Genomic DNA, 25,189 nt, shown 5'->3' with positions numbered 1-25,189 from the left:
AAAGTTATTGGTGAAAATAGAATATGAGTTTTGGTGGAAAATGAAAAATGAGTTTTTCATTTTACACAAAATACGTAACAGACTTTTTGGCCAACCCAATACTTTTTCTTTTTTTTTAAGCTCACAAAGGTCATTAATTCTAGATTCCTTCCAGACTGTGATTTTTACAAGGTTTATTTATTTCTTTTCATTAAATAGGAGTTATTTTTACTATATGCAATTGTATGTTCATCTGTCATTTATCTTTTTATGAACCATCACGATTCATTATCACACATACATGTATTTTAAGGAAAACAAAGACTTTTGGTTGTAAACAATACTAAAATTCTAATTAGGATATACAGTCTAACACGCAGATTCATGGTATTATATCTTAAAATACATTCATAGTTTTATTGTTTAGGAAGAAAGTATATTATCTTAGCTATTTAAGTTTAGACAGGTGACATTTCTTCTGACAGGGTCTGTGACCATCTTCGAGAAGCCAAAACAAAGAAAATTGTCTTTTAATGTATGGTTGTGGGGGCCTTACATTGCTGTGCTGAGCACTCACAGGAATGACTGGCGGCACTTTCAAGCATCTTCATCAGCCTCACATTTTAGAGGGGAAAATCCCACTCTCCAGTCCATGTTCACCTGAGTGTTAAGTGCACAGGCGACTTTGTCATAACCTAGACTCAGGGTCCCCAGGGGCAGCGACCCTGACACAGCAGCCCCGCCCGCCAGGGCTCTGTGTTCTCTTCTGCCCCATTCGTTCACACTCTCACTGGTCACCCCTAACTCTGTAGTGTTGTCAGCCTCCACATCCTCCCTTACTTTGAAACCGGGTGAATCTGCAAGTCCCCCATTTGGTAAAAGACACCGGAATAGCATGTCAGGCCTGCTGCCCTTGCATTAACGATCTAATCGCAGTGGTCGAACTGGGGGGGGGGCACTTTGTCATACTGAGGCCAGCCTAGCAAACCAGGCCTCCCCGAGGTCATCCGTCATTTTATTTGCCATAACTTTGCATATTCCTTCTGCACTGTCCTGTGCCGTCTATCCACTGCACCACACTGACTTCTCATGCAGCAGATGCACTCTGGTTTTCCAAGTTTATTCCATTTGAGTGTGTACGTTTAGGTCAGGAGAGAAAGGACCAGGAATATTTTTTAATTTACTCATCGTGTTGGAGCAGTGGCAGGTTAAAATATACTACTTAAGTTTAAAAGCATACAGAGTATATATTATCGTTCTTTCACTTGCAAAAGTACGTTATTTATGTTAACGATATTTGGATAGCAACTTCCCTCATTTGAGGAAGTAGTATCTATCTTTCCTTTTAGAAGGCATGCTTTTTTGTAAGTTACTTAAAGAATCGAACGAGGTCATTTATTAATACTCAAGGCTAATAAGGCGTCATTCTTAGCTCTCAGAAGAGGGACATAAATATAAACAACTTTAATGGGAAAAAAACTGCCTGATTTCAAAAGCTTTCCTTTTCTGCTTTCCAATGTCAAGTTGTCTCTCAAAAAGAAAGGAAGGTGGATCAGACCGTTCCTACGGAATGAGTCCTGACTTATCTCTGTTGGCGACAATGGCAGCCTTGCTCCTGACATTCCAACGCCCAACATTTCTAAACATTGAACAGTTAATTGTTAAGTGAGTCGTATTTTTAAAAAAATCGCTGAGAATTTAAGTTTGCCGCAAAGTTGCCTTTCTCCAGTAGTAACTTCTGGACCAGCCGTGGCATCCAGCCGTGCTCAGAAGATTGGGGTTCAGGTTTCAACGGCTGCATGGGGAATACATCCAGAGGGCAGCGCGGTGCATTGTGAAATTTCCGGAGGTTGCTAGAACGTACAGTAAAGCAGTAAAATCATGTCATGTCAAATCAGTCTAATCATGATTTGGTCGTATTGGCTTTTCTTTCAAGAATAGGCTGTCCGCCCTGGCTGGCGTAGCTCAGTGGCTTGAGCGCGGGCTGCGAACCAAAGCGTTGCAGGTTCAATTCCCAGTCAGGGCACATGCCAGGGGCCCGTTACAGGCCACGGCCCCCAGCAACCGCACATGGATGTTTCTCTCTCTCTCTTTCTCCCTCCCTTCCCTCTCTAAAAAATAAATAAATAAAATCTTTAAAAAGAAAAAAGAATAGGCTGTCCGCCCATGCATCTGGCCCGTGGGTGTGACCGGGGAGGTGACTGAGCAGCGTGGGGAGCAGCCTGAGAAAGGAGGCAGGGGCCTCCGGGTGGGCTCCCGTGGGCACAGGCGAAGTCGCAGCGAGGCAGTCCCCATGCCGGCACCGTGTGCCCCTTGTTTCCTCCGCGGGCTCGTCTGACAGGACTAGAGAGGAACGAAACATGAGCGACCGAGAGCCTGTCCCCCCGCAAGTCCATCGTGCATGCATCAAACCCACCTCAGTCACTTTTTTATTTGCCAGGACAAAGTAATGGCAACGAAACAGCTAAGGTGCGTTGACCGAGAGCTCTGTGTGCATCATTAATTCACCCGCTGACTCAGTGAGGCTGCACAGCTCCTCAGTTTTACGGATGAGGGGGCTGAGACGTAAAGAGGTTGATTTAGCTGTCCGACGCTGCACGGCCACTCAGTGGCAGAGCAGCCTTCGATCCCAGGTGGCCAGACCTGGCGTCTGCGGCAAGTCTTGCTGCCCCTTTGCCAGCACAGTGACACACATGAGCTCTGATGCTGCAATGAGACCGAATCCCGGTGTTTTCCTGTGGAAGCCCTCCGAATGGCCCTCAGTGGGATCCTGTTAGCTTTTATTAAGGTAAACAACCAAATGGAAAAAGCAACGTTTAGTTATTTTCATAGATAAATAAAGAGAGAAGTCATTGATTGACAACCATGCCTGCCGGTGAAAGAGCCTGAGTTTTCAGCTGTTCTTCCCGTGGGATGGTTTTTGGGCCCCCCCCCCCCACCCCCCAGGTGCATCCATCTATCTCAGGAGAAGTACCCGGCGGCCATGGCTACTGAGTTGCTAGACGCCAGAGGTGTAAAAAACAACAATGTTACCAATTATTAGAATAAAGGCTTCTCATGGCCTCCTTCTTAATGCTCCCTACAACAAAGAAGTACTGATCTCTTATTTAAAAAATTTAAAATATTTTGTCCTGCCTTTTATTGATTAAACACCTCTCTTTAATTTGGGTTTTTTTTTCCTCCTCTAAGTAGTTAGTTGTGTATACATGTGTGCATGTGTTTCACTTGCCATTATGTCATTGGCTTGTGTTATATTGTGTCAAAACAACACATACTTTGCACATCTGAACTTCGGAACCAAATGAGCCGTGGTAGGATTAATTGTACCTGGAGACACTAAGTCTGTGATAGTATTTAATTCGGATCTGGAGAATGAAAGAAGAGAAGACACTAAAATTCTAGTGACATGCAAGAACTGTTTTTCAAGAACACAGTCTCTATTTTTTATAATCCCAGAGCCTGCTTTCTTTCGGATGACTTCTGAAATTAAACCCTCAAAGCATCCCTGGCGCACGCTGGCTTGTCCGAGTGCCAGCCAGCGCTCCACGATGAAAATGTACTGCCTCCCTTGTCCAGGTCTAGAGGGGAGAAGTGCCATCCATTATTTAGAGTCTGATTTATGCCTCCAGAGAGTGGCTGCTACTCTCTGTGATTTCGGGGAAGCTGGGTATCAAGGAGCAATTTCCAGAGGATTGAGAGCTGGCGCAGTGTTATGAATAAACCCAGGGAAGCGGCGACCTTCCCTGTCAAATGATAAGGCCATAAATGTGCTGGTAATTCTGCTTTGTTGTGATTACCTGTTCTTTTTGGTCATTGTGGAGTTTCCAGGATACCATAAATTGGCACCAGCAGAGCTCAAACAGGACTTTTTCATTACATGAAAGGACCTAGAGGAGTGGTGAGTGCACGGCAGAGAGCGCAGGAAGCAGCCCCCGTGTGCTCCTGAGTTGCTCTGGAGTCAGAGGGTCCGCTTTCGGAAACTTGATAGTATCCAGATCAAACTTAAAATGACTGTGCAGCCTCGTGTTGTCATCTATTCAAATGATACAAAGTGAATGACTTCGGGAGTGGAAAGTGAGGCGTTTTAGTGCTTCCTCCCCGCCACGAGGAATTCCTCACAAAGCACGGCCCGCTCTTGCTGTGATGTCATCTTTTTAAGTAATCACATCCAGCGTAGCGAGTTGAGTGCACACAGTGTCATTAAGCATAAAGCATTCTGTTTTGGTGATTGTTATCTTTCTTAATTTTTTATTGCATTTTCCCCATTACCATTTAGTCCCCTTATACCCCCTCCTCCTGCAATCACCACACGGTTGTCCATGTCCAGGAGTCCTTTTTCCTTTTTGCTTAACCCTTCCACCCACAATCTACCGCCCCCCACCTTAGCTGTCAGCTTGCTCTCCGTCTATGAGTCTGTCTCTGTTTTGTGTGTCAGTTCAGTTTGTTCATTAGATTCCACATATGAGTGAAGTCATACGATATTTGTCTTATTAAGGAGAAACTTAATGATCACTGGGGAACCTTTTCCCCCAGCTCCATCCATACCTTTCCCAGGTTGAAAGCTCCGGGAAGAATACACATGAGGGGAGATCAGTTCATATAACACGCAGGTAAGGGGGGCGGGGAGTGAAAGGCTGGTGGTTTTTCTCTAGGAACAAAGACAAAACAGCTTGTATCAATTCCCCTTTTTGAAGGCAATCCATACACTTTTGAACAAACGTAAAAAGGTGCACGTTTCCCTAATCTGTTCTATAGACATTCAAAGAAGCAGCGAGAACACGGGAAACGAGAAGGGAGACAACGGTGGGGGAGGAAGATGAGGCAACGCAGGCCAAGGCACCTGGAGGGGGCAGCGGGAGGCCGAGCGGGTGCCAGGTGTCCTCTGCTGCGTCACAAACAGCCCAGAACGTGCTGGCGAGAACTGACAAGGGACAGCCCTGGCCAGTGGCTCAGCTGGCTGGAGCATTGTCCCATGCACCGAAATGTGGCGGGTTCCGGTCCTCGTCAGGGCGCATACCCAGGTTGCAGGCTCGATCCCCGGACAGGTGCTTGCAGGAGACAACCAGTTGATGTTTCTCCCTCTCGTGTCAATGTCTGTCTCTCTGTCTGTCCATCTGTCTGTCTCTCTTCACCTGACCCTCCTCTCTCTGGGATGAGTGGACATGTCCTTAGGTGAGGACTTATTTAAAAAATGACAAGAAATATGTACTGTCTCTCACAGTGCCTCTGTGCATCTAGCACTTGGCCTTTCTGGCCGTCCCAAGCCCGGTGTCTCAGGAAGTTCGGTTGTTGCAGGTGTGCCGTGATGCCAAGGTGGCAGGTCGGCGCTGGCCGGCCGGGGCGAGGGGGCAGCTCCGTTTCCTCCGTGTGGCCTCTGCAGGGCTTCCTGAATGTCCTCGTGACGCAGAGATGGGCTTTCCCCCGAGCGAGTGACCTGTAAGAACGAACAAGGGGGGAGGTGGAGCAGCTGTCACGTTTTCGTGACGGAGCCTAGATGCCACACACCAGCGCCTCCGCCGACGCACGCAGGTCCGTGCTATTCGGTGAGGGGGTCGGTGTGCAAGGACAACACACCGGGAGGCCGGCCGGGGTTGGGGGGTGCCGTGCGGGGGCTGGCCCCCACAGAGGAGTATGGTGAAGGAGTGGCAGACACGCACACACCCGTGCACTCGCTCCGAGAGGAGAGGGCAGAGCTGGGCGGCTCCGCTGAGCTGGGCGCGGTCCTGCTCGTCCCGCACCGCACTTGGCTTGCGACCAACACGCAGACTGCGGCCACAGCGGTTGTCCCCTCCGGCCTAGCGCGTCACGTCTGCCACACTTCACCGTGTCCTCGTAGCAGCCGCCTCCTGCGCAGCTCAGAGCTGCAGGGCTCAGCCGCACGGAGGCGAGGCTTTCCTCTCAGAAACCTAACCGTAGTCTCACCCCACAACATCAAAAACTAGTGCCTGGAAAAAGTCAGCGTTTGCCCTCCCTGATGTTAAAGACTCTAACCTTATGGGTAAGAGGTAGGAAACTAAAACTATGATAACTGCTAAGGCTGTGATTGATATACCTCGAAAGGTACATTTATTCTAACATCTCACCAGCACATCATATATAGAATATTACAGGGTACCTTTCAAGCTGCCTGCAGAAGGCATAATTATTCTAACATGCTTGATGCAAAAAATAAGAGGCAGGTAAACTGACTGTCTAAAATTAAATGCAATGCGTTGTTTGGTTACCCATTTTATTTCCTTTTTGTATGATCAAAACAATAATAGTCAGTGTCTGTAGATCCACTCGCCCTGCGGCAGCCCCTGTTCTAAGTACCTCACGTGCCAGCCCGCTCCATCCTCACGGCGCCCCTGTCGTCCTGCTGTGGCAGGTGGGACAGCCAAACGCAGACGTGCAGGGGCGGGGAGCCAGACCCATGGAGCCTGTGGTCAGTGCCCGGGCCCTTCGCCACAGCTCTGGCGTGGGGCAGCCGCGCCCAGCCCAGCGCAGCACCGGGGGTCCTGGGTAATGACATCGCTTCTCTCGGACATGCACCACGCACGGAAGCTGAAGCAGCCGAGCCTGGGGGGAGGGGGGCGGGGGGAGGGCTTTCCGGAAGCTGCGGCGGTTTTTCATGAGGGGTGGGCTCAGTGTGGAGGAGGTAGGTCTGTCCGACTTATTTTTTAAAGGGTCACGTCGGCTCCTGGTAAGGGGAGACCTCGTTACGGTGACGTGGATAGGATGGTGGTGAGGGACGTTGTGAGACGTGATGGGGGTCTGGGCGCGTGTAGAATCCAGGGTGAGTGGGTTTCCTTATGGGTGTGAAAGAAGAACACCTTTTCATCTAAGCCGTTGGAAGGGTGGGGTAAGATACCCCCTCAGATCACAAGCTGTAAACAGGGTGTGTTTGTGCTAAAACACCAGGGTGTGTCCAGTAGGCAGCCGAATGTTCAAGACCAGAGTTACGGAGAGAAGTCGAGGCCGGGGATCCAAATCTCAAGGTGCACACGGTTCAGGTCACCGGGGGACACGGATGGAGGTGGGTGAGGGAGGAGGGCCCGGTGACTCTAAGGAACGCCCCCCCGCCCCCGAAGCAGTCCAAGTTCCGGGCTTGGGAGAGAGCAGGAGCGGACAGCCAAGGGAACTGTGGGTGAAGAGGGAAAGCAAGAGAGGGTCGCATCCTGGCAGCAAAGTAAAGGTGGCGAGTGCAGGGGGACAGAGCGATAGCCTGCGGAGAACTCTGCTCGGAGGCCAGATCAGCGGAGGACGGGTCACTGCCCCGAGGTTTTAGCAAGTCGGAGGTTACTGGCTATCTTCACGAAAGCAGGTTTGGGAGGAAGGTGAGGACACTGGCTCATCTGGAATGAACGTGCGGGGTTGGAGACAGTGCATTTAGACACCCCTTTCTGGGGGCTCCCGTGTAAAGAGGAGCAAAGGAATGGGGTCACGGTAGTGGGGTGGCAGCAGACGCAGGAACTGGAGGTTGAGAGTAGTTACATGAAAAACAGCTAAGCTTGGTGCTCCCTTTTGGAGAAGCACTTCCTGTATTCCTACTATGCGTCTAACATTGTACAGAGTTTTAAAGATATAAAATGAGAGGTATGTCTTCTCCCCTTGAGATACTCACCTTCCAGCGTGGGAGTCAGACTTGGAGCAGTGTGCCGTGGAGCCCGGGCGTGTGCAGGCGGCCCGGCTGCAGGCTCCGGAGAAGGTTGGGGGAGCGGGGGGTGGGGGGGGATGGCCTGTGAACTGGGTGTTGAAACCCGCACCATCTGGATGTTAGCCCAACTGTCTCTAATTAATATTATGTAGGATCTGGGGAGGGGGGGCGTGACAAAATTGTCCCTTTTGTTCCAAACTAAAAGTAGTCAAATCTTCTAAATAATACCTCTGTGTGTTCACTTTCTTAATCTTAGCCTGATCATTGGTGATGCTTTAAGCATTCTTTGTCAACTTCTGGAAGAGCCAGTAAGTGTGTTTTGAAAACACAGATGAGTGTCTCACAGTCTTATCAGCACCCTCCCTATATTCGGTCACTCTCCAAGAGCAGTCCAGTGAGTGGGGCCACACAGATAGGTGGAAAGTGTTGAAGGCGGGTGGGTGATGGCAAATGAGACGGTTATTCCTTTATTCATTCATTTACTGCTCAGGCATTTATTGCTGAGGATAAATTTTGGACAGGTCTTACAAAAGCTTGACTTGGAGATTGAATCTAGGGAGCAAAAAGCAAGCACAGGAAGAACAGCCAAGGGATGACACCGTCTGACTGGCTTTTGAGGTTAGAAGTCCAGAAAAACACGATGATGCAGTAATGATGGGTGCACTTTCAGTCACGACGTACTTGGGTTTACACCGCACATCTACTGGTCACTAGCTGACTCATCATGAGCAAATTCATGACTGTAGTGCGTCTGCAATCCCTGTCTTAGAAGTAACTCTAGCCCTGGGTGCTGTGGATCAGTGGATTGAGTGCTGGCCTGTGAACCAAAGGGTTACCGGTTCGATTCCCAGTCAGGGCACATTCCTGGGCTGTGGGCCGGGTCCCCAGTAGGGGGCATGGGAGAGGCAATCACACATTGATGTTTCTCTCCCTCTCTTTATCCCTGACTTCCCCTCTCTAAAAATAAATAAATAAAATTTTTTTAAAAATGAAGTAACTCTACCACTCAAGGTTGTTAGGAGAATTTTGGTGCTCAGAATATTAGTAGAACATAGATGATATTCAAAAAATGTTGCCATGCTTCTCTCCCTTTTTCTTTAACCAGAACTTTCTCATTATTTCCTCTAGTTTGTAAAGTTTGACAGTCATGCTGGGGGTTGAAATAAATAAAGAAATGCAAAGTATTTTCTTCTGCCCCCTTCTTCAGCAGCACTAACAATATCCCATGAGCATCGTGAACTTGAGGGGGAAAAACAAAACAAAGCCAGATGCCGACTCTGTAACCAGGTAGAGCGTCAGCCATGCTGCATCTCAGCAAGCGGAAACACTCCCTGGAGTCGATGCGGGTAGGATAAGGAACAGGATAATGAACAGGATCTTCGAAGTAGTTCTCCCACTCTCAGACTTCCCCCTCCGCCACCCCCTCTCCCCTGCCAGCCTTACTGACTTGCACTGTCTGGGCCAGCAGACGGGAGCAGTCCTGGGGGTTGCTGACGCTGGGCAAAGGGAGGGGTCCGCCAGAGGAGGGTGTGCTGCTGGGGTCGCTGCATGAAACTGGGCACTGATGGCCTATTGCAGGGGATCCCCCAAACAGCTCTTTTCTGGAAGCTGGGGTAGTTGACGCACAAGGAGGAAAGTTGAAACATGTTGCTGGGCTGGAGTTTCCACCCACTCATTTTCAATCCAGAGGAAAATCTGGGTAATAAGTGCAGTAGATTTGGAGTCTGGGTTACATTTTATTTATTTGCTTGCATGGAAAAAAAGAGAATCTTGTGTTACATTAGTACCAGGCTCAGGTTAAATTGAGAATTACAAAAAAATAACTGTAAGGATTGCATTTTGGGTATGATGACCAGGTACAAGGTATGAGACCCAGAAGGAGTTCTCAGAACTTTCCAGAAATCGATGACCAAAGCTGGGGAGATGTCCTCCCGTAAAGGACAATTTCAGAATTGGAAACCATTAAAAAAAATATTTTACTGAAAACTTAGAGCTTCAATATAGAAAGGGAGATATAAATCTTCTCTTTAAGATATTTTAATGTCCTTTGAAGGTTTAACAAAAATATTTTCTCTTTTTCCATTCCTGCTAAATTTCATATTTAGTCTTATAAGAAATAATCACATTTATTCTCTTTTGAAAATTACAGAGACAAAGTAAGTAGGCTTCTATAAAATAAAATTTTTTTAAAAAACACAGAAAAGAGCAGAAAGAAACCTTGTGTTCGAATTAAACTGGGGACCTGGTAGAGGAAGAGGGACAAGTGAACCAGCTTCAGAGTGTGGATGCTGAACGCCCTGTTCTCGACACCTTCTGCATCTCACCTCGTTTCCTTCTCAGCCCAGAGATGCAGTATCGTAATGCCCATTGTACATGCGAACGTGAAAAGTGCATTCAGTGCAAACCTCAGAGTGTGTTGTGTGTGTTATTGGTGGGGCATTCATCGTTCCTGGTTGAGTGTGGTTTTGTGCTAGTGTTCAGTTAAGCACGTGTCACCTACACAGAGAATTCCGGTGTCTGAAGTGAGTCCTTTCAGTTCAGCTGATCCCTCCCTCAGCTACTCAGAAACTGACAAATATTTTTCAAGCCTGTTGGCATATTTTTTATCGGTACTTTTCCTTTTGCTCTAAGCCATTAATTGGTCGGATATATATTAGACACTTAATATGTTCCTTCCACTGTGCTATATAAATAGAATGAAATAAAGAGTCTTTATCTTCCAAGAAAATTTTATTCTTTGCAAGGATACCACATGAACCCATTTGAGAGATGCGCTAGAATGAAAACAAAAAAAAAGCTACTTTTTTGTACTATGAATAAAGATTATAACCATTGGAAGCAAGTGATCGACGTAAACTGGAGTATGTTGGGAGTTCCCATGAAACCTAGAGCTTGCCCTCTGCTCTGCGGTTTCTGTGGGTGACGGGCAGAGAAGCAGCACGGGAACACACAGGGGAAGTAGTCATCCCAGGGATTCTGCGTGTTAAGTGGGTTCCGTTTGTCTGCAGGTATGTGAAAACCCTGTGGTCACTCTGCGACTCGAAGCATATTTCAGTGTAACTGGCCCCGTTTCCCCTGTCAGAAATTGTTGCTTCTGGGATATGTATTGTCTTTCAAAGTCGTCAAAATGTGTGTATGTTTTGGAGGAGCCAAGGGAAGCACAAAGAAAGGATAGGATTTTTAAAAAAAAGGCAAGCATGCATACCCATACAGAGGTGATAGAAAATAAAGCATAAATGTCAATTTCATCAGTTTTATTTTTAAATAGTCTAGTGTTTAGGGCTTAATGAGGAAATTAGCTGATAATTATAGTCTCTTATTGTCTCTAAAAATAATAAATATTTCGTAAATATTGTTGACTTTTGAATAAATAGCATTCGGAGGTTTTCGTTTGCATAAGCATCCAGTATTGGCGTTAACTGTCTAATTGGAGAGTACGCCTACCTCATGTCAAAACACACCTGGTTTCAGCCTGAGGTTATTAAATAATTCTCAAAACATACCACTGAAATGTCCTGGCTGTGGAAATATTAAACCAAAACATCGTAGTTTCAGATGCTATATGCAAAATTATTATTACTCCAAGGCAGTGTTTTTCTAGGTGGATCTCATGAAACTCAGTCCGTGGGTCGTGGGAGGGGCAGGCAGGGTATCCGCAGTCAGGTCTGCGTGGGAAGCGCTTGCTCAGGCATCGTGCTGCTGCACAGCCCCCAGCATCTCGCGTGCTGGCCACGCACACGGTGACTTCAAGAGAAGACCCTAAGAAGTAGTCTCAGGAGGAGTGTTCTGTGGAGTGCACTTTGAAAAACGTGGTTCTGCCACGATTTGAAGCCCTAAAAGCTGTCTGTGGATGCATATTGCATTTTCAAAAGGAAATATTCTAAATTAAAGAAATAAATAGATAAGTGTACTTTCATGTAATGTGGACTCAAGAAAGGCTCTTTTGAATAAAAGCAATACACTTATGTTTTGAATTCCACACTTACAGATCAGAATGAAAGAAAAATACACACGTCTTCCAGTTCTGAGATGTTCAGCTCCAGGTCCCCCGGGGGAGACCATTTCTCTCGTGCCGACTTTCATCCACCTGAGCGGGCACCGGATGAACACGTGCCAGCACAAACGTCTGTCTTCGTGTGGGGCGGGTAGCTTCTCCTGGGAAATGGTTTTAGATCCCCCCGGTGCTTCCTTCGCCGCTCTCCCCTGCAGGCTGTCGAACTTCCCGCGGTCTGTGCTGATAAAATGTTAAGTGCCTGGACAAACTAACAAACAGTGAGCTGCCAGAGACCGGCCTTGCATTTGATCAGAGTGCAGCGGTGTCGCCGCATACCAGGGTGCCTGGGTGCCAGCAATGCGAGCTGCATTAGCCCTCAGCACCAGCTCAGCATTAACAGCATCTGACGAGTGGCTCTCCACTTCATGAACTGGCATTGCCATCGGCCCCCCGAACCTTTTACCCTAAGTACCAATACGCCCTTGCTCTTCCTGGGTGCAGGTGCTTTGTGGGTGGTCTAGTTCAATTGCTGCGCATTTCCTGACACCCACCCTAAGATAACTGTGGAGAATGGGCATAGTTGTTGGGTTTAAGGGTTCAGAGATGTAAACAGGATCCAGATGCCTCAGGGTTTGGTATTGTTGCAAAAGCGAAATCTAGGCTGAGCTTTGTCTTTCCTCTCAGTCACGGGCCAGTCATTCATAAAGCAGGGGCAGGTAATAATAAAGCGAAGTGACGGGGACCTCTCCTGCCTGCATTAAGGGCACTCCTTGTGTATCTTCTGCTCTGACTCGGCATTGCGGCTTGGGGAAAGTGTCTCCGCTCTCCGGAGGCCGCCCGCCCTTAACGCAGGCACAAGGGCGGTCTCAAGTGCAGGCGTCAAGCAACATCTTGGCTCCCTTTCACGCAGTTATGGTTTCATTCCTTTTTGAGGCAGCCAAGGTGTTAAAAATAGCCATGATTGGAAGAGCTTACTGTCTGATTGATTCTGGTTCCCGTCTTTGCCGTACAGAGTGCCTCTGGCTGCAAAGGCTCAGACCGGGGACAGAGCGGGGCCTGCGCCCGAGATTCAGGAGAGCGGTGGAAGTGGGGGACTCGCTTGGGCGGGGGGCGGGGGGGGGCGGGAGGGGGGTGGCCCTGGGCCCCAGTCACATCCTGGACCTTTAGGGAAGCTCTTTACCATCAGGCTGCGTGCCCACCCGCGCCAGATCACACCCAGGCTAGTGTCTCTCACAAACCAGAAATCTGAGGCATGAAGAGCAGTTCCTTGTGCTGTTCGCTTTTGAAAGACGTCACACACGCTTGAGAGTACAGGAGGAAAGCACCACCTTGCTCTCCTTTAACCGTACAAAACTCAGTCTGCACGTTTGTAAACACAGGGGCCACACACCTGTGGCTAAACCTCTTTTTGGAACCAAAGGAAACAAATGTTAAGCAATTGTAGGCCAAGGCCTCTCTGTAACTCCTTGAGTCCACAAACCAGTTATTCTCGATTCAAGTTTCCAAAGGGGGTTGAGTTTGAATCTTAAACAGTGAAGAAGACGGTGGGCGTATAACAGGGCAGGGTGTTTCAGCAGCGGGTTTCGGGACAGCCACCCTCTCCCGAGAGGAGAGGCCTTAACACTCCCGTGCGCCGCTTCCGTTGCATTGTCCGATGCAAGTTGGAAAATCAAGAATCATCTCTTAGGGACTTAAGATCCACGAGTTGAGAAATTTTCCCTTATTTCCTTCATCATTCCTCGCTGAGGGGAGCTGGGGCACCCCACACACGAACCTGTTCGGTGGGCCACGACCAAGCCATTAAGCGCGCCATAAACAGAGGGAGGAAAGCCTTCAACTAAAAGATAGCAACTGACTGGAACAGCCCAAGGACACAAGAGTCCCTCTTTGATTCGCAGGGAAGCCACAGTCTCGCACAGCAGGTCGCCAACACCTGAGACAGAGGTAGAGCCACCTGGGCCAGGTGTGCATTCCAGTCCATCTCGTCCAACCTTCTCTGGCCCCCAGCGCCCAGGAGGCTATGGGTGACCTGGCACTCCTGGTCGGTGTGCTCTCTGAGGGGGACCTGGGAGGACAGCCCCGATCAGGCTGGGACCCACCTGTGTGAGAAGTCGCCCCTGTGCCGGAGCTCACCTACGGGAATAGGTTTCCACGCCACCCTCTCATCCGCCCTCTCCGCCGCGCAGGAGGCCTTGTTACCGCTTGCAGAACATGAGAGAGAGTGTTGTCGCTGGCAGCTGCGGATAACAGCCTGCGTTGGATTTAGCATCTGTATCTCCAGAGGCAATTATTTCCATAATGGAAGGTAGTGGGCAGAAACCAAACTCAAATTCATGTGACAATTTCTTCCATGTAAATCAGCCTAGGGAAAACTTCTAAACCAAGAAATTAAGGCAGCTTAAACAACCAAACAAACACACAAACAAACAAATAAACAAACAAACCAACAGTCACTCTGTTATTTAAGAAAATTAAGAAGTCTGTCAGGGGTCCTGAGCGGCAGCCGTGGGTGCCTTTCCTGTGGCCGGCACAGGTTTCAAAGCTGCGCACCATCACCTTCGGTCCCATATTACAGGTGAGAAATGGAAAGGCTGTTGTTGACAGACTGTTTTTTTTAAATGAATAGACTTTATTTTGAGCTTTGATTGAGCATTACACCTAACTTCTCATGAATGGAAAAACTTGAGAGCGTGGTCAATCGTGTACGTTTTTGTGACCAAAGTGGAAGACGCGGGCTCGCTCCTTGGGCAGACCCTGCCTCCCAGCGGAGGCACCCCCCCTCCCCCTCCCCGGGCATCTCCGTGCTGTCTGCGGCGTGGGAAGCAGGCCCATGACCACGCGCAGGGCCGACATGGAAGCTGGAACTCAGAATCTCGTTTCTCAGAGAAAGCAGAGTTTTTACCTGGGAACCAAAGTTTTAGTTACACTTGAGCAAGCGCTGGATTAAATCCCAGCCATAGAATTCTGAGCCACCGTGTCTGTCGCGTGTGGGCTCAGTTCAGTCTCCGGAGTTGGCAGGAAGGGACAGGCAGCAACCTGTAGTCCGCCCCTTTTACGTGTGTGATTGTAGACACGTTTGCTCGCTGCATCCGTAGCTTCCTCCTGTGTAGACGTGGTAATGCGCAGTGAGCTGCCCTGTAGCACTGTCGCTAGGGTTAAGTCAGGTGGAAGTTCCCAGTGCTGCTCTGCACACACACCGGCCGTCAGGTCTTCGCTGCCCCTTCGCGTCCCCCCTTTGTCCCCGTCTTACCGAACCTTCCTTCTCCACCTCAGGGCAAGCACAGGCTGCGCGTCGACACCGGGCTGGAAGGTGACTGGTGTGGCCTCATCCCCGTGGGACAGCCCTGCCATCGGGTCACGACCACGGGCCTGAAGTGGAACCTCAGTGAGTAAAGCCCTCGCGCAAGCGAGGTTCTCTCTCCTCCCTTCTTTCCTTTCCTGGGAAACGGCCTCGGCGGCACACCCAGGAGTGGGAGCGCCGCTCCGCTTGGTGAGGGTCTGTGCGGCCCGTCGTGGAGCTGCCGGGCGTGTTCCAAAGTGGCTGCATCCTTTCACGTTCCTGCAACAGTTCCGGCTGCTCCGTGTCTTCACCAACGCTTGTTACTGCCTGCTTTTCCGATGCGCATCTCAGCGGGCGTGCAGTGCCCCCTCACTGTGGGTTTTGTTTGATTTTTCCTGGTAAGTGATGGCATTGAACACCCTTCCGTGCGTTTATGGACCATTGGTGTGTCTTCCTTGGAGAAGCGTCTGTGCAGACCCCTGGCTCATGTTTTAGTTGCGTTATTTCTCTTTCTAGGCTGAGCTGTAAGATTCCTGTGTATATATTCCCGATACAAGTCCTTTATTAGATGTATGACTGGCAAGGATTTTCTCAGAATCTTTGGCTTATCTCTTGATTTTTCTGAACGGTCAGTGGCCAAAGTCAATTCATTTAATTTTGACACAGTCCACTTTTCCTTTTGTCGATTGCACTTTGGTGTCGTACCCAGAACCCCCTGCCCAGCCGTCCTCAGCTCTGTGTGCTTGGAGCCTGCTTGGATTTCCCAGAGGGGTGGCTGCTCTTCCTCACGGAACGTGTTCTTCTCGCGGCAGACCTCGGAGGTTTTATGGGATGAGCTGCTCTCCGTGAATTTTAAAATGTTTTCTTAGTGCCTATCAACTGTATTCAGTCCTAGTCATGCTCAAAGCGTCTGGTTTGGAAAGTACAAAACAGGGTGTGGATCTGTCCATGCAACAATGCCGATTCTGAAAGAACCGTCAGGCCTTGTGAGCCAGCTGGAGCCTCTCTAAGAGTCACGGTAATGTAACAGAGGGCTCTCCTGGAGTGTCAGAGGGACCGATTGTCTCCTGGCTGACCTGTGCCTCTGAGGCTGTAAAAAGCCCACTACGGGACCACGCCATTCTTTGATAACATGCAAAGCTTTCAGGTTCCTGCAGGAGATAAGTATTTCAAGAAATAAATAACTTGAAGATAAAAAGGTACTTTAAAAGAACTCTGTACGAGCCACTGCTGGAGCAATTGGGAAGAAACTAGATATTTCGAAGCAAGGGTCTGGAGAACTCATCTGAATGTAAAGGTCACGAGAACCAGTCTCCGGTTCTCTGACACACGGGTCGGGCCCAGAGTGGGTTAGGGGACGAGCCAGTTAGGGGGACGAGCCAGTTAGGGGGACAAGACGTGAGCTCACTATATACAGAAGCTTTTGGGAAACGTTCCAACCCAAACCAGTGGTACTTTAGAGCTCCTGGTCTTTCCGAGGACCCCTCTGTGCAGTGGTGGACACCCTCCTGGGTCGGCACTGACCTCACTTTTCACTGCTGACACTGAGGTGGGAGCAGCACCAAGGGCAGGGCAGTCAGGCTTGGCCCTGCGGGTGGTAGCCTCAGCCTCCTGTATTCTATGGGGACCGGGGAGACTGAGGGTCAGCCTCAGTCTCCCAGGCTCTGCAGAACGTCCTCTGAGCCTCTGCACCCCGCGGTCAGCACACCCTCTGATTCTGTACAATGGAGTTTATTCTGGGAAGGCGGCCGTGGGCAGGATGCAGGCAGGGCCTTTAACCTCCCCGCCTGGGGTGCTGTCTGGCCCCGCCGAAGAGCCACACTGTTGCTGTTCATGTGTTTACAGATTGCTTTGACTTTTCGAATAATTACTTTTTTTCTCTACAACTTTATGAAAGGAAGTAACAACTTCACAAAGTGTTCAAAGCAATGGAGTTGAGACACAGTGTTTCATGAATTAGCTGTGACAAAAGTGATAATCAATGGGATCTCTGATGGGTGGCATGACCTCACAAAAAGGAATAAAAGTAACTGTGAAATGACATCATGTCGACTTAGAGAGAACAAGTCCTTACTTGGAACAGCCCCTGTCACCTGCTGCCACTGTCTGGCAGCAGAGCCCTGAGGTCAGTGTCATCGTGTCCGTCACACCCACCAAGTGACAGGCTGGGGCCGAGCCTGGCGGAGAGGGGAGATGCGGTGACACGGTCAGGGGCTGCCACCGTCTGGGCCAAGGGGAGTGCGCCAGGCCTTGCAAGGACTCGCCTGTCAGAGGCCCCTCCGCTGGTGGTCTCCCGGCTCAGCCCCTCAGTCTACTCCTACTCTGAAACAGGGTGCCAGGCGTCCTGGAATCGATCTGGTTCACCCAGCTTAATTTGCCGTATCTCCCATCCCATCTCCATAAAGAAGTGCAGCAGACGCCTATGCATCCATCACCGAGTGAATCTTTATGGGTTTTATTTCATAACAGCCCACTGTGAACTCTCTGCCACACAGGCCTGGTTCAGGAGTGTCCCCAGGCCCGACATAGCCGGCAATAAAGTAACCACACCCTGGCTAAGTGCACCCCACCTTCAGGTGGCGTCCCTTATCGCTCGGACACTGGTTGTTCCAACGTACGCCCATCCTGGGAATGAACGAGGTTCCCGTGCTCCGTGTCCTTGTGCGGCTCTTGGTCCTGTCTTGTTTGGTCGTCTTTGCTGGCCTGGTCAGTGGCCATGACCTTTCTCTGTGGACTCTGCTGGGTGGGGGTGGGGGCGGGGGGAACATCCTTCTGTAGTTATCGTATCGCCGTGCGGGTTTCCTCGTCAGTGGATTGACACTTTCTCGTGCCCATTAGCCACGGGGCTAGTTTGGTTTATTCCTTACTACTTGTTAGAAGCTCTCCAGACTGTAATTATCATCTTCCTGACTGCAGTTTGACTTTGTGCATGGGGCATTTTCATATCACAGAGATCATGGTAAGTTAAAGGTAGTCACATTTATGCATCTTTTTCTGTAAGATTTGTAATTTTCTAGTCTTAATGATGCAGACCCCAGCCCGTGAGGTCCGCAACATTGTGGATGAGATAGAGAAATTCACAAGGACTACCGAGTCCTGTGGAGGAAAGGGGGGCGGCATGGCTTCTCTCTCAAGAGGAGGAAAAAGCCTCCTCCCTTTCCTCGACCAGCTTTTATTGCTTTTCTGCTCACATTACGTGATGGTCCTCATGTACTAGGCACAGGTTCTCTTTAGGTGGTTACCCTTTACAGAAAACAAAGGAGAGGATGCTGCTAATCACATCACAGAAGAAGGATACTTGCAAATGCAAAGGGAAAAGTGGCTGAACTGGTTACGCTCATCCTTGGGAGGTTTGGTACAGACTTTAGGGAGTTACAGTAAGCACTTGCTGCCTCAACTCAGGGTGAGGGAGTTTTAGCAAAAAGCAAGTCTCAAAGCAGCCTAGGTACATTGCAGGCCTGATTCCCCACGGGAGAACCTATCCGTGGGCGTGGGTCCTGTGCATCTCCAAGTGGGAGCTGGGCCCACGCCACGCAGAATGGTCTCCTATATCTTAAGACCTCATTCTGCTCCCCATGGTCATAAAGATGTTCTGACACTTTAGTTGTATGTTTTATTTGTAGGCCGTTTCTTTCACTTGAAATCAATCTGAGTGTATGTCACGAGTTAGAGGTCCATAGAGTTTTGTTTTCCCTTCTGATAACCAGCTGCCCCAGCACCATTTGTCCCCCTTTCGCCAGTGACGCGCAGGGAACCGTTAAGTTCTCCTGTTCATAGTGTGTCTCTTGGATCTCTAGGCTGCTCCCCTGCCCTCATCCCTCCCGCACCAACACCGCACCGCCTCAGTGACCGTGGCCTCGTAATGAATGTGGAAATGTGGTTGGTTCAGTCTCCTGACCTCGCTCTTCATAATTGTCTGGGCTGTCTTTGGCTTTGTGGTCTTCTTCATAAATTTTAGCATTAGCTCAACACATATCAGATGCTAGTCCATTGTAATTTTTAGTGGCATTCTGTTTGATTTACAGAGTAATTTGGGGAGAATAGAACAATTAGGGAAGAAAATTTCTGTATGAAATTGCATATTTTCTGTTTACACAGTTTATAGTTTATCTCTACTTACTTTGAACTTTTAATTGCTCAATAATTAAAAAGTTTTCTCCATAAATATGGTATATCTCTCATATAAGATTAATTTCAAAAAACTTTATATTGTATATTGCTATAAGTTGTTCCTTTTTTAAAATTAATTTTTTCAGCTCATTGGTGGCATATAGGCATACAATTGATTTTAACATATTGTATTAATATAGCTGTGCAATTTTATTGTTTCTAAAAATGTGACTATAGGTTCACTTAGGTTTTCTACAGAAATATTTTTGTTAATCAAGTTTTCTGTCTTTTTCAGTCTGTAACAAATAGTATTGTGTTCAGTTATGCCTCAATGAAACAATAGCTTTTAAGAAAGCCTATTTTTTTGCAAAGTACAGTGCAATAGTTTCTTTAAGAATAGCGTACTGTGGTATGTATACACTTACAGTTTAAATAGTGATTTGTCATCCTTTCAGCAAAAGCTTCTGTATTTAATTTAAGGATGAAATACATTCACTTCATGGATGTAGAAATCACTCTTCAGTGTAGTAGTTATGATTTAAATAAAACTGTTTTAAAATTTAGTTTTATGAAACTAGAATTAAGAAGACTCTGAAGTCTGCTGCCATTGTGAGTGCTTAAGTGTTTATATACTTTATATATTTCTACTCTCCATTCTAAGGATTTCCAGAACCTCTTGGCAGTGTGCTACTTTTCACATAAATAGAGCCATTTCTATTCAACTCAGTCTCTGTTCTAAGTATTTTTTGTTCAAAGGATATAGAATATACACTGTCTCTATTGAAATTCTAAATGTTCTTTTAATTGTAGATTTGAGATCAAAGGGAAGCGTGCTCTGTCCATACCAAAAAAAGCCACTGTCTTACCTCCCGTAGCAGCACAGAGGCCGGCATGGTTGGCAGGCAGGACTTCCCCAGCTTGTGCCTGAGCCTCGCAAGAGGTCCGGTGTGCCCCAGCTGCTGTGCCCACCCACCCCCACCCTGCCCCCCCTCCCTGTTCAGCATCTGGAGGGAGGGCAGAGAAGAGAGGAGGATGGGGCGGTGGCAACAGAGAGCGCAAGGGCTCAGGGATTCCCACAGTTCCCAGGAATCCTCTCTGCATCTAGCCTTTTGCCTTGGTGGCCAGAATGTGTCAAATACCGGCCCCAGCAGCAAAGGAGGCTGGGACGTGCCATTTTCTGTCTAAGGGATTGTCACTCCGTGTAAAATGAGAGTCTGTCGGTGAGGAGTGACAGAGTGAGTTAGGAGCCTGCTCTTCTGTCTCAGAAAATGTCTTTGCTTCGTCCGCCATCTTGATGAACACCTTAGCTACCAATACAATAAAGATACATTTCAACTTTCTTTGAGCCATACCCTTATTGGTTTCCATTGTTGCTGTTAAAGAATCCAGTCAATCAAACTAATTCTTGTTGATAACCTGTCGTTAATGCTATCCATTCTTTCTTATGTTTTTCTTTGATACTCTGCAGTTTTACTACACTCTGTTTCAGCGTAACCTTTTTGTTGTTGCTGTTCTAGTTGGTTTTCCCTCTCTTTGATAATTGGTGTAATTCGTTGATTCTGAAGAGTTTTCAGACGTCCTCATTTTTCAGATGAATACCTAGTTCAGAACTCCAGTTGGTGATTTGCCCAAATTCACATTAGTGCTATTTTTCTTCATTTCCAACGAGTAGATAAAGTGAAAGTCTCTCCATGTGAAACATACTGACGGTAAAGACACCACTGAACTGAATTCAGGATGAAGACAAGAGGAAGGTAGCTGTGGATGGGGGCAGGAGCGTACTGTGGTGTGAGGGAGAAAGGAAAAGGAAAATAGTGGGTGGAAATGGAAAGTCATCAGGCAGAAAAATAAAAAGTCTGAGGGACAGAACTTTTCACTTCTCTGCACTTGTTTCTAAGAAAAATATTAGAAGGTGTTACCCTCCATTTTCCTAGGCCTGCAATTTAGAATGCTCAGGTTGAGTCTGAAATTGTGTGTTTATTGTTCCTCCTTCTGTGTTTTGTCAAAGAAGTACAGTAATAAATGACAGAATGAACTAATTTTATTGCATTGACTGAAAGAATTTCAAATCTCCTAACCCAAGTGAGTTATGAAAGAAAAATAGATGAACAAAGAGTTTGGAAGGATTTTTTCCATCTCAGTGGAAAATAATTTGCACTAAGTGCGTGCAGGCAGAGTTCTCCGTGAGGGTTTGGTGTGCCAGCCTAACGAGAGAAGAGCTGTGCGTCCATACAACTACACAGGCTCATGGCGCTGTTTCCGGGAGAGGCGCTGGGCTCTGCCCCCACTGTGATGCAGGCAGTGACCGCAGGCAGCCGCCGTGGTTCAACTACAGCTGTACCCACCTAGTCACAGTCCTTGGTCAGCCAGTGCCGCCCGTGTGTGAGACTTGTTATTGTTCTAATCACTGCTTTTCTAGACCAGTGCTTAAAGCACTCTGACAGTGTGATATCAGCATTTCCTGTCTGGTGCAAGGATAAGGTCTTTTGTGTCTTAATTTGTTAAAAGTCAGCCCTGGCTGGCATAGCTCAGTGGATTGAGCTCGGGCTGCGAACCAAAGCATCGCAGGTTCAGTTCCCAGTCAGGGCACATGCCTGGGTTTCAGGCTACAGCCCCCAGCAACCACACATTGATGTTTCTCTCTCTCTTTCTCCCTCCCTTCCGTCTCTGAAAATAAATAAATAAATAAATCTTTTTTTTTTTAAAAAGATGTTTCTTGGAATAAACTGTAAACTTTACAGTGTTTTTTTTAAAAAAGTCAATGACCCACTTTGTATTGAGTTAAAGATATTAAAATTTTTACTTAAAACACATGCTTTAGAGATTGAAGGTTGGCTTTTGTGGGGAGGGGGGTGTGGCTTAGTCTTCCCCAAAGAGGAATTTCAATAATAATATATTGAAATAATTATTTTTTTCAACAAAGCTTTTTTTCTCCATGGTGTACGTCTTCTACATATTTTGTTAATTTACTTCTTTAATTTACTTCTAAGTATCGTATTACTTTGATGCCATTGCAAATGGAATCATTTTCTTAATTTTATTTTTAGATTATTCACTGTAGGTGTATAAAAACATTGATTTTTAAAAATCAACTTATATCTTGCAACCTTGCCAAACTCATTTATTAGCACTAATGCTGTTTTAGTGGATTTCTTAGGATTCTCTATACACAAGATCATGTCATCTGCAAGTAGAGGTGGTTTTACTTCTTTCTAATCTGAATACCCTTCATTTATTTTTCTTGCCAAATTGTCCTGGGTAGAACCTCCAGTATAATAGTGAATAGTATTCAAACAGTACTGAAGTGTTAACAGTATTTAAATAGTAGTGGAAGTCTCAAAAGCAGCCACCGTGTCCTGCTCCGGCTCCTGGGGGAGAGCGTCCAGTCCGGTCCCCCTGGCATGACGTCGGACCTGGCCTGTCGGGCTTGCACAGGCGTCGTTTATCAGGCTGAGGAAGTTCCACTCTCTCCCTGGGCGTTGAGTTTGTTTGTTTGTTTGTTTGTTTTTATCAGGAAAGGGTGTTGGATTTTGCTTTTTCATTTGTATATTAACACATCGTATACGGGAAACGTATTTTACGTTTTACGTTGACTGGTGGTAGAACGCGCGATAAAAACTACCCGCAAACAATGTATTAAGATGATGTGAATTTTTAAAAATTTATTGATATCATGTATTACATTCATTGAATTTCAGGTCTTAAACCAAACTTACATCTCTGGAGCAAATTCCACTCGGTCATGATGTACAAATCCTCTTTATGTTTTTCTGCATTCGGTTTCCTAGTATTATACTGAGATTTTTCCGTATTTTTCATATATTCCTAAGATGTATCGTTCTATAGGCTTCTTCTCTTCAGCCGGCGTTAGTGTCAGGGCGTCCCTGGCCTGGAGGGAAGCCAACCAAGGCAGCAAGAGCAGAACGGGAGTGAGGCGGGTCTCGCTGGCAGCGCTGGAGTTGGGGAGGACCCAGCACAGCGGGCGCTCTGGGTGCAGCGGACACCTGAGGTCTGTTCTGATCCAGGGTCGGGAGGTGCCCACCCCTTGTCCCTTCTGCTGGTGTGCCACCTGCCAGAGAGGAGGGGGAGCAGAGAGTGAGACCCACCCCACGGGGCCAGCGGGTCCCTAATTAACACATGGCAGGGCCTGGCTGGCCCTTCTAAGGGAGAAGTGCAGGCCACTGAACGTTTACTAAGCACACCTGCTGGGAAAGAAGTTCCATTTGCAGGAAGGTTCTATACACGTGCTTTTACAAAGCACTTACTTCCGAACATGGATGAGGAGAAACCCTCTCCCCTGTGTGTCTAGTTGGCCATCAGTGGCTTCCAGTCTCCATGGCTTTCTGTTACTAATTTAGAAGAGTCACGAATGCTTCCATAGGCCCCCTTTTTGGGGGGGGGGGGTTTAAATTGTTCAAGTACAGTTGTCTCCGTTTTTAAAATTTCCCCCACCCCACCCACTCCTACCTCCGACCTCAGTCCTTCCCCACCTTGGGCTCTTTCCATGGGTCCTTTATACATGTTTTTATTTATAAATGAAAAGTGTTAGCTATAAGCACCAGTGGGGATTTTTTTCCCAATAATACCTGTCAACTAGTCTTTCAAACCCTAAAAAGAAAAGTTCTTTCACAGATTTATATAAATTTAAATGTGTGGTTTGGGTCAAAGAATTTATTTTTCAATATAGCTGTGCCTACAACTTTATATTTGTTTATATAACTTGTGTAATTTGGAATGATATTTTTACAGAGGTTTCTCAAGGAAGCCTTACATTCCTATTTTTGGGCACTGAATATTTTCAAGTATTTGGTGAAACTCTAAAGTATAACAATACATCCTTAAGTTCATTACTATAGGCTGCATTGAGTGATTTCTTATACTTTGGGCTACATAATAGAAATAAAACATTACATTCTCTATTGATGGGATATATTTAAATATCTTAATTGTTATACCACATCCTGATATTTTTATGGATTCTCTATAGTAAGTGCCAGCCCATGACCACTTCTATGATGTATAAGCCAGACAGAACGAATGCTATCTCCTCCCCTTGGATTTTAGAAAAACTAGGGTACCGTGATGTGAAAAGGCATACCGGTGTTTGTCTAGACCTCTGCTTTTCAAACGAAATAACTAAGACCTAAAAACGACTTCCACAGACCACACGGCTTCCCAAAGGCTCAGCACCGGCCTGGGACCCGGGCGTCTGGATTCCCAGCTCAGGGCGCCCCTCCTGGTCTCCTTCACTGCGAGGTATGTATAACATTTGCATGTTTGATAACAGATTTTTATAGATAGACAGACAGACAGACAGATAGATGTATAGATAGGAAAACTTAAAATATGTGATACTTGATAGGTAAATTAAAAACCATAACCATGTTTGTTAAAATTCCCATGATACAAGTTTTCAACTGTATCAGTTTCAAATTGCTGCAGTAACAAATTACCACAAACAAGTGGCCTAAAATATACATCTGTCATCTTCCAGTTTTGGAGGTCAAACTCCAAAACTGGTGCTGGGAGACTAGAGCCAGAGCAGTGAGGGGGCTGCATCCTCCTGCACACGTGGTGGAGGGTCCTTGTGTCACCATATCTGGCCCTGGAGGCTGCCCGCCCGAGGTTCCTGCGTTCCTGGCCCTCAGTTCCCGCTCTGCGTTCCTGGCTGGCGGCCTGGCGCGGTCAGAGCTGTTCTCTGACGTCTGCAGCCGCTGTGTCATCTTCTTCTCCGACTCTCTGTATACCCTCCCCCTTTCAGGAATGTGTGACTCCCCTGGGACCCCCCACCCCCACCCCCCGCCCAGATGATCCGGGATAGTCCCATCCGGAGGTGTTTGTTTCATCGGTCACACTTGCAGAATGCCTCCCACCCTGAAAGCACCCCCTGTCCCCAGGTCCCAGGGGCTATGTGGCTTCTGGGAGGGAGGACACTAACGCAGCCTGTCATATCAGGTCTGTGACCAGTGAATGAGACAATTTTCTGAAACAATACTTGTCGAATGCAATTCCATCACTGAGCCTGTACGGTGACTCTGAAAACGGATGTGGGAAGCCTGTTTGTGTTGTCACGGAGACACCGCATTCCAGTGCCGTCCTCCCTCTGGCCTCAGATCACTTGTGATAAAAACTCAAGACAAAATAAAAACGAAATTGAAAGTGAATCGTACAAACACAGTTCATTTGGTGT

The 25,189-nt window shown here is 47.4% G+C and overlaps 1 protein-coding gene across 3 annotated transcripts in view; it reads left to right on the top strand.

The window, feature by feature from the left end:
• The window catches only part of TPK1 (thiamin pyrophosphokinase 1), a 251,885-nt gene that overhangs the window by 159,044 nt on the left and 67,652 nt on the right, over positions 1 to 25,189 (top strand). For all 3 annotated transcript variants that reach the window (XM_045857641.1, XM_045857642.1, XM_045857640.1), the window contains one exon: positions 14,883 to 14,994. In XM_045857641.1, coding sequence (XP_045713597.1) covers positions 14,883 to 14,994 — 112 coding nt within the window. The remainder of the gene's footprint in view (positions 1 to 14,882; positions 14,995 to 25,189) is intronic.

This window comes from Phyllostomus hastatus, unplaced genomic scaffold, assembly GCF_019186645.2.
Source record: "Phyllostomus hastatus isolate PE091 unplaced genomic scaffold, TTU_PhHast_1.1 phas_scaffold_142, whole genome shotgun sequence".
Lineage (NCBI taxonomy): Eukaryota > Metazoa > Chordata > Mammalia > Chiroptera > Phyllostomidae > Phyllostomus > Phyllostomus hastatus.
The sequence above is the reverse complement of the archived record's forward strand: the minus strand, read 5'-3'. Positions and strand labels throughout refer to the sequence as shown.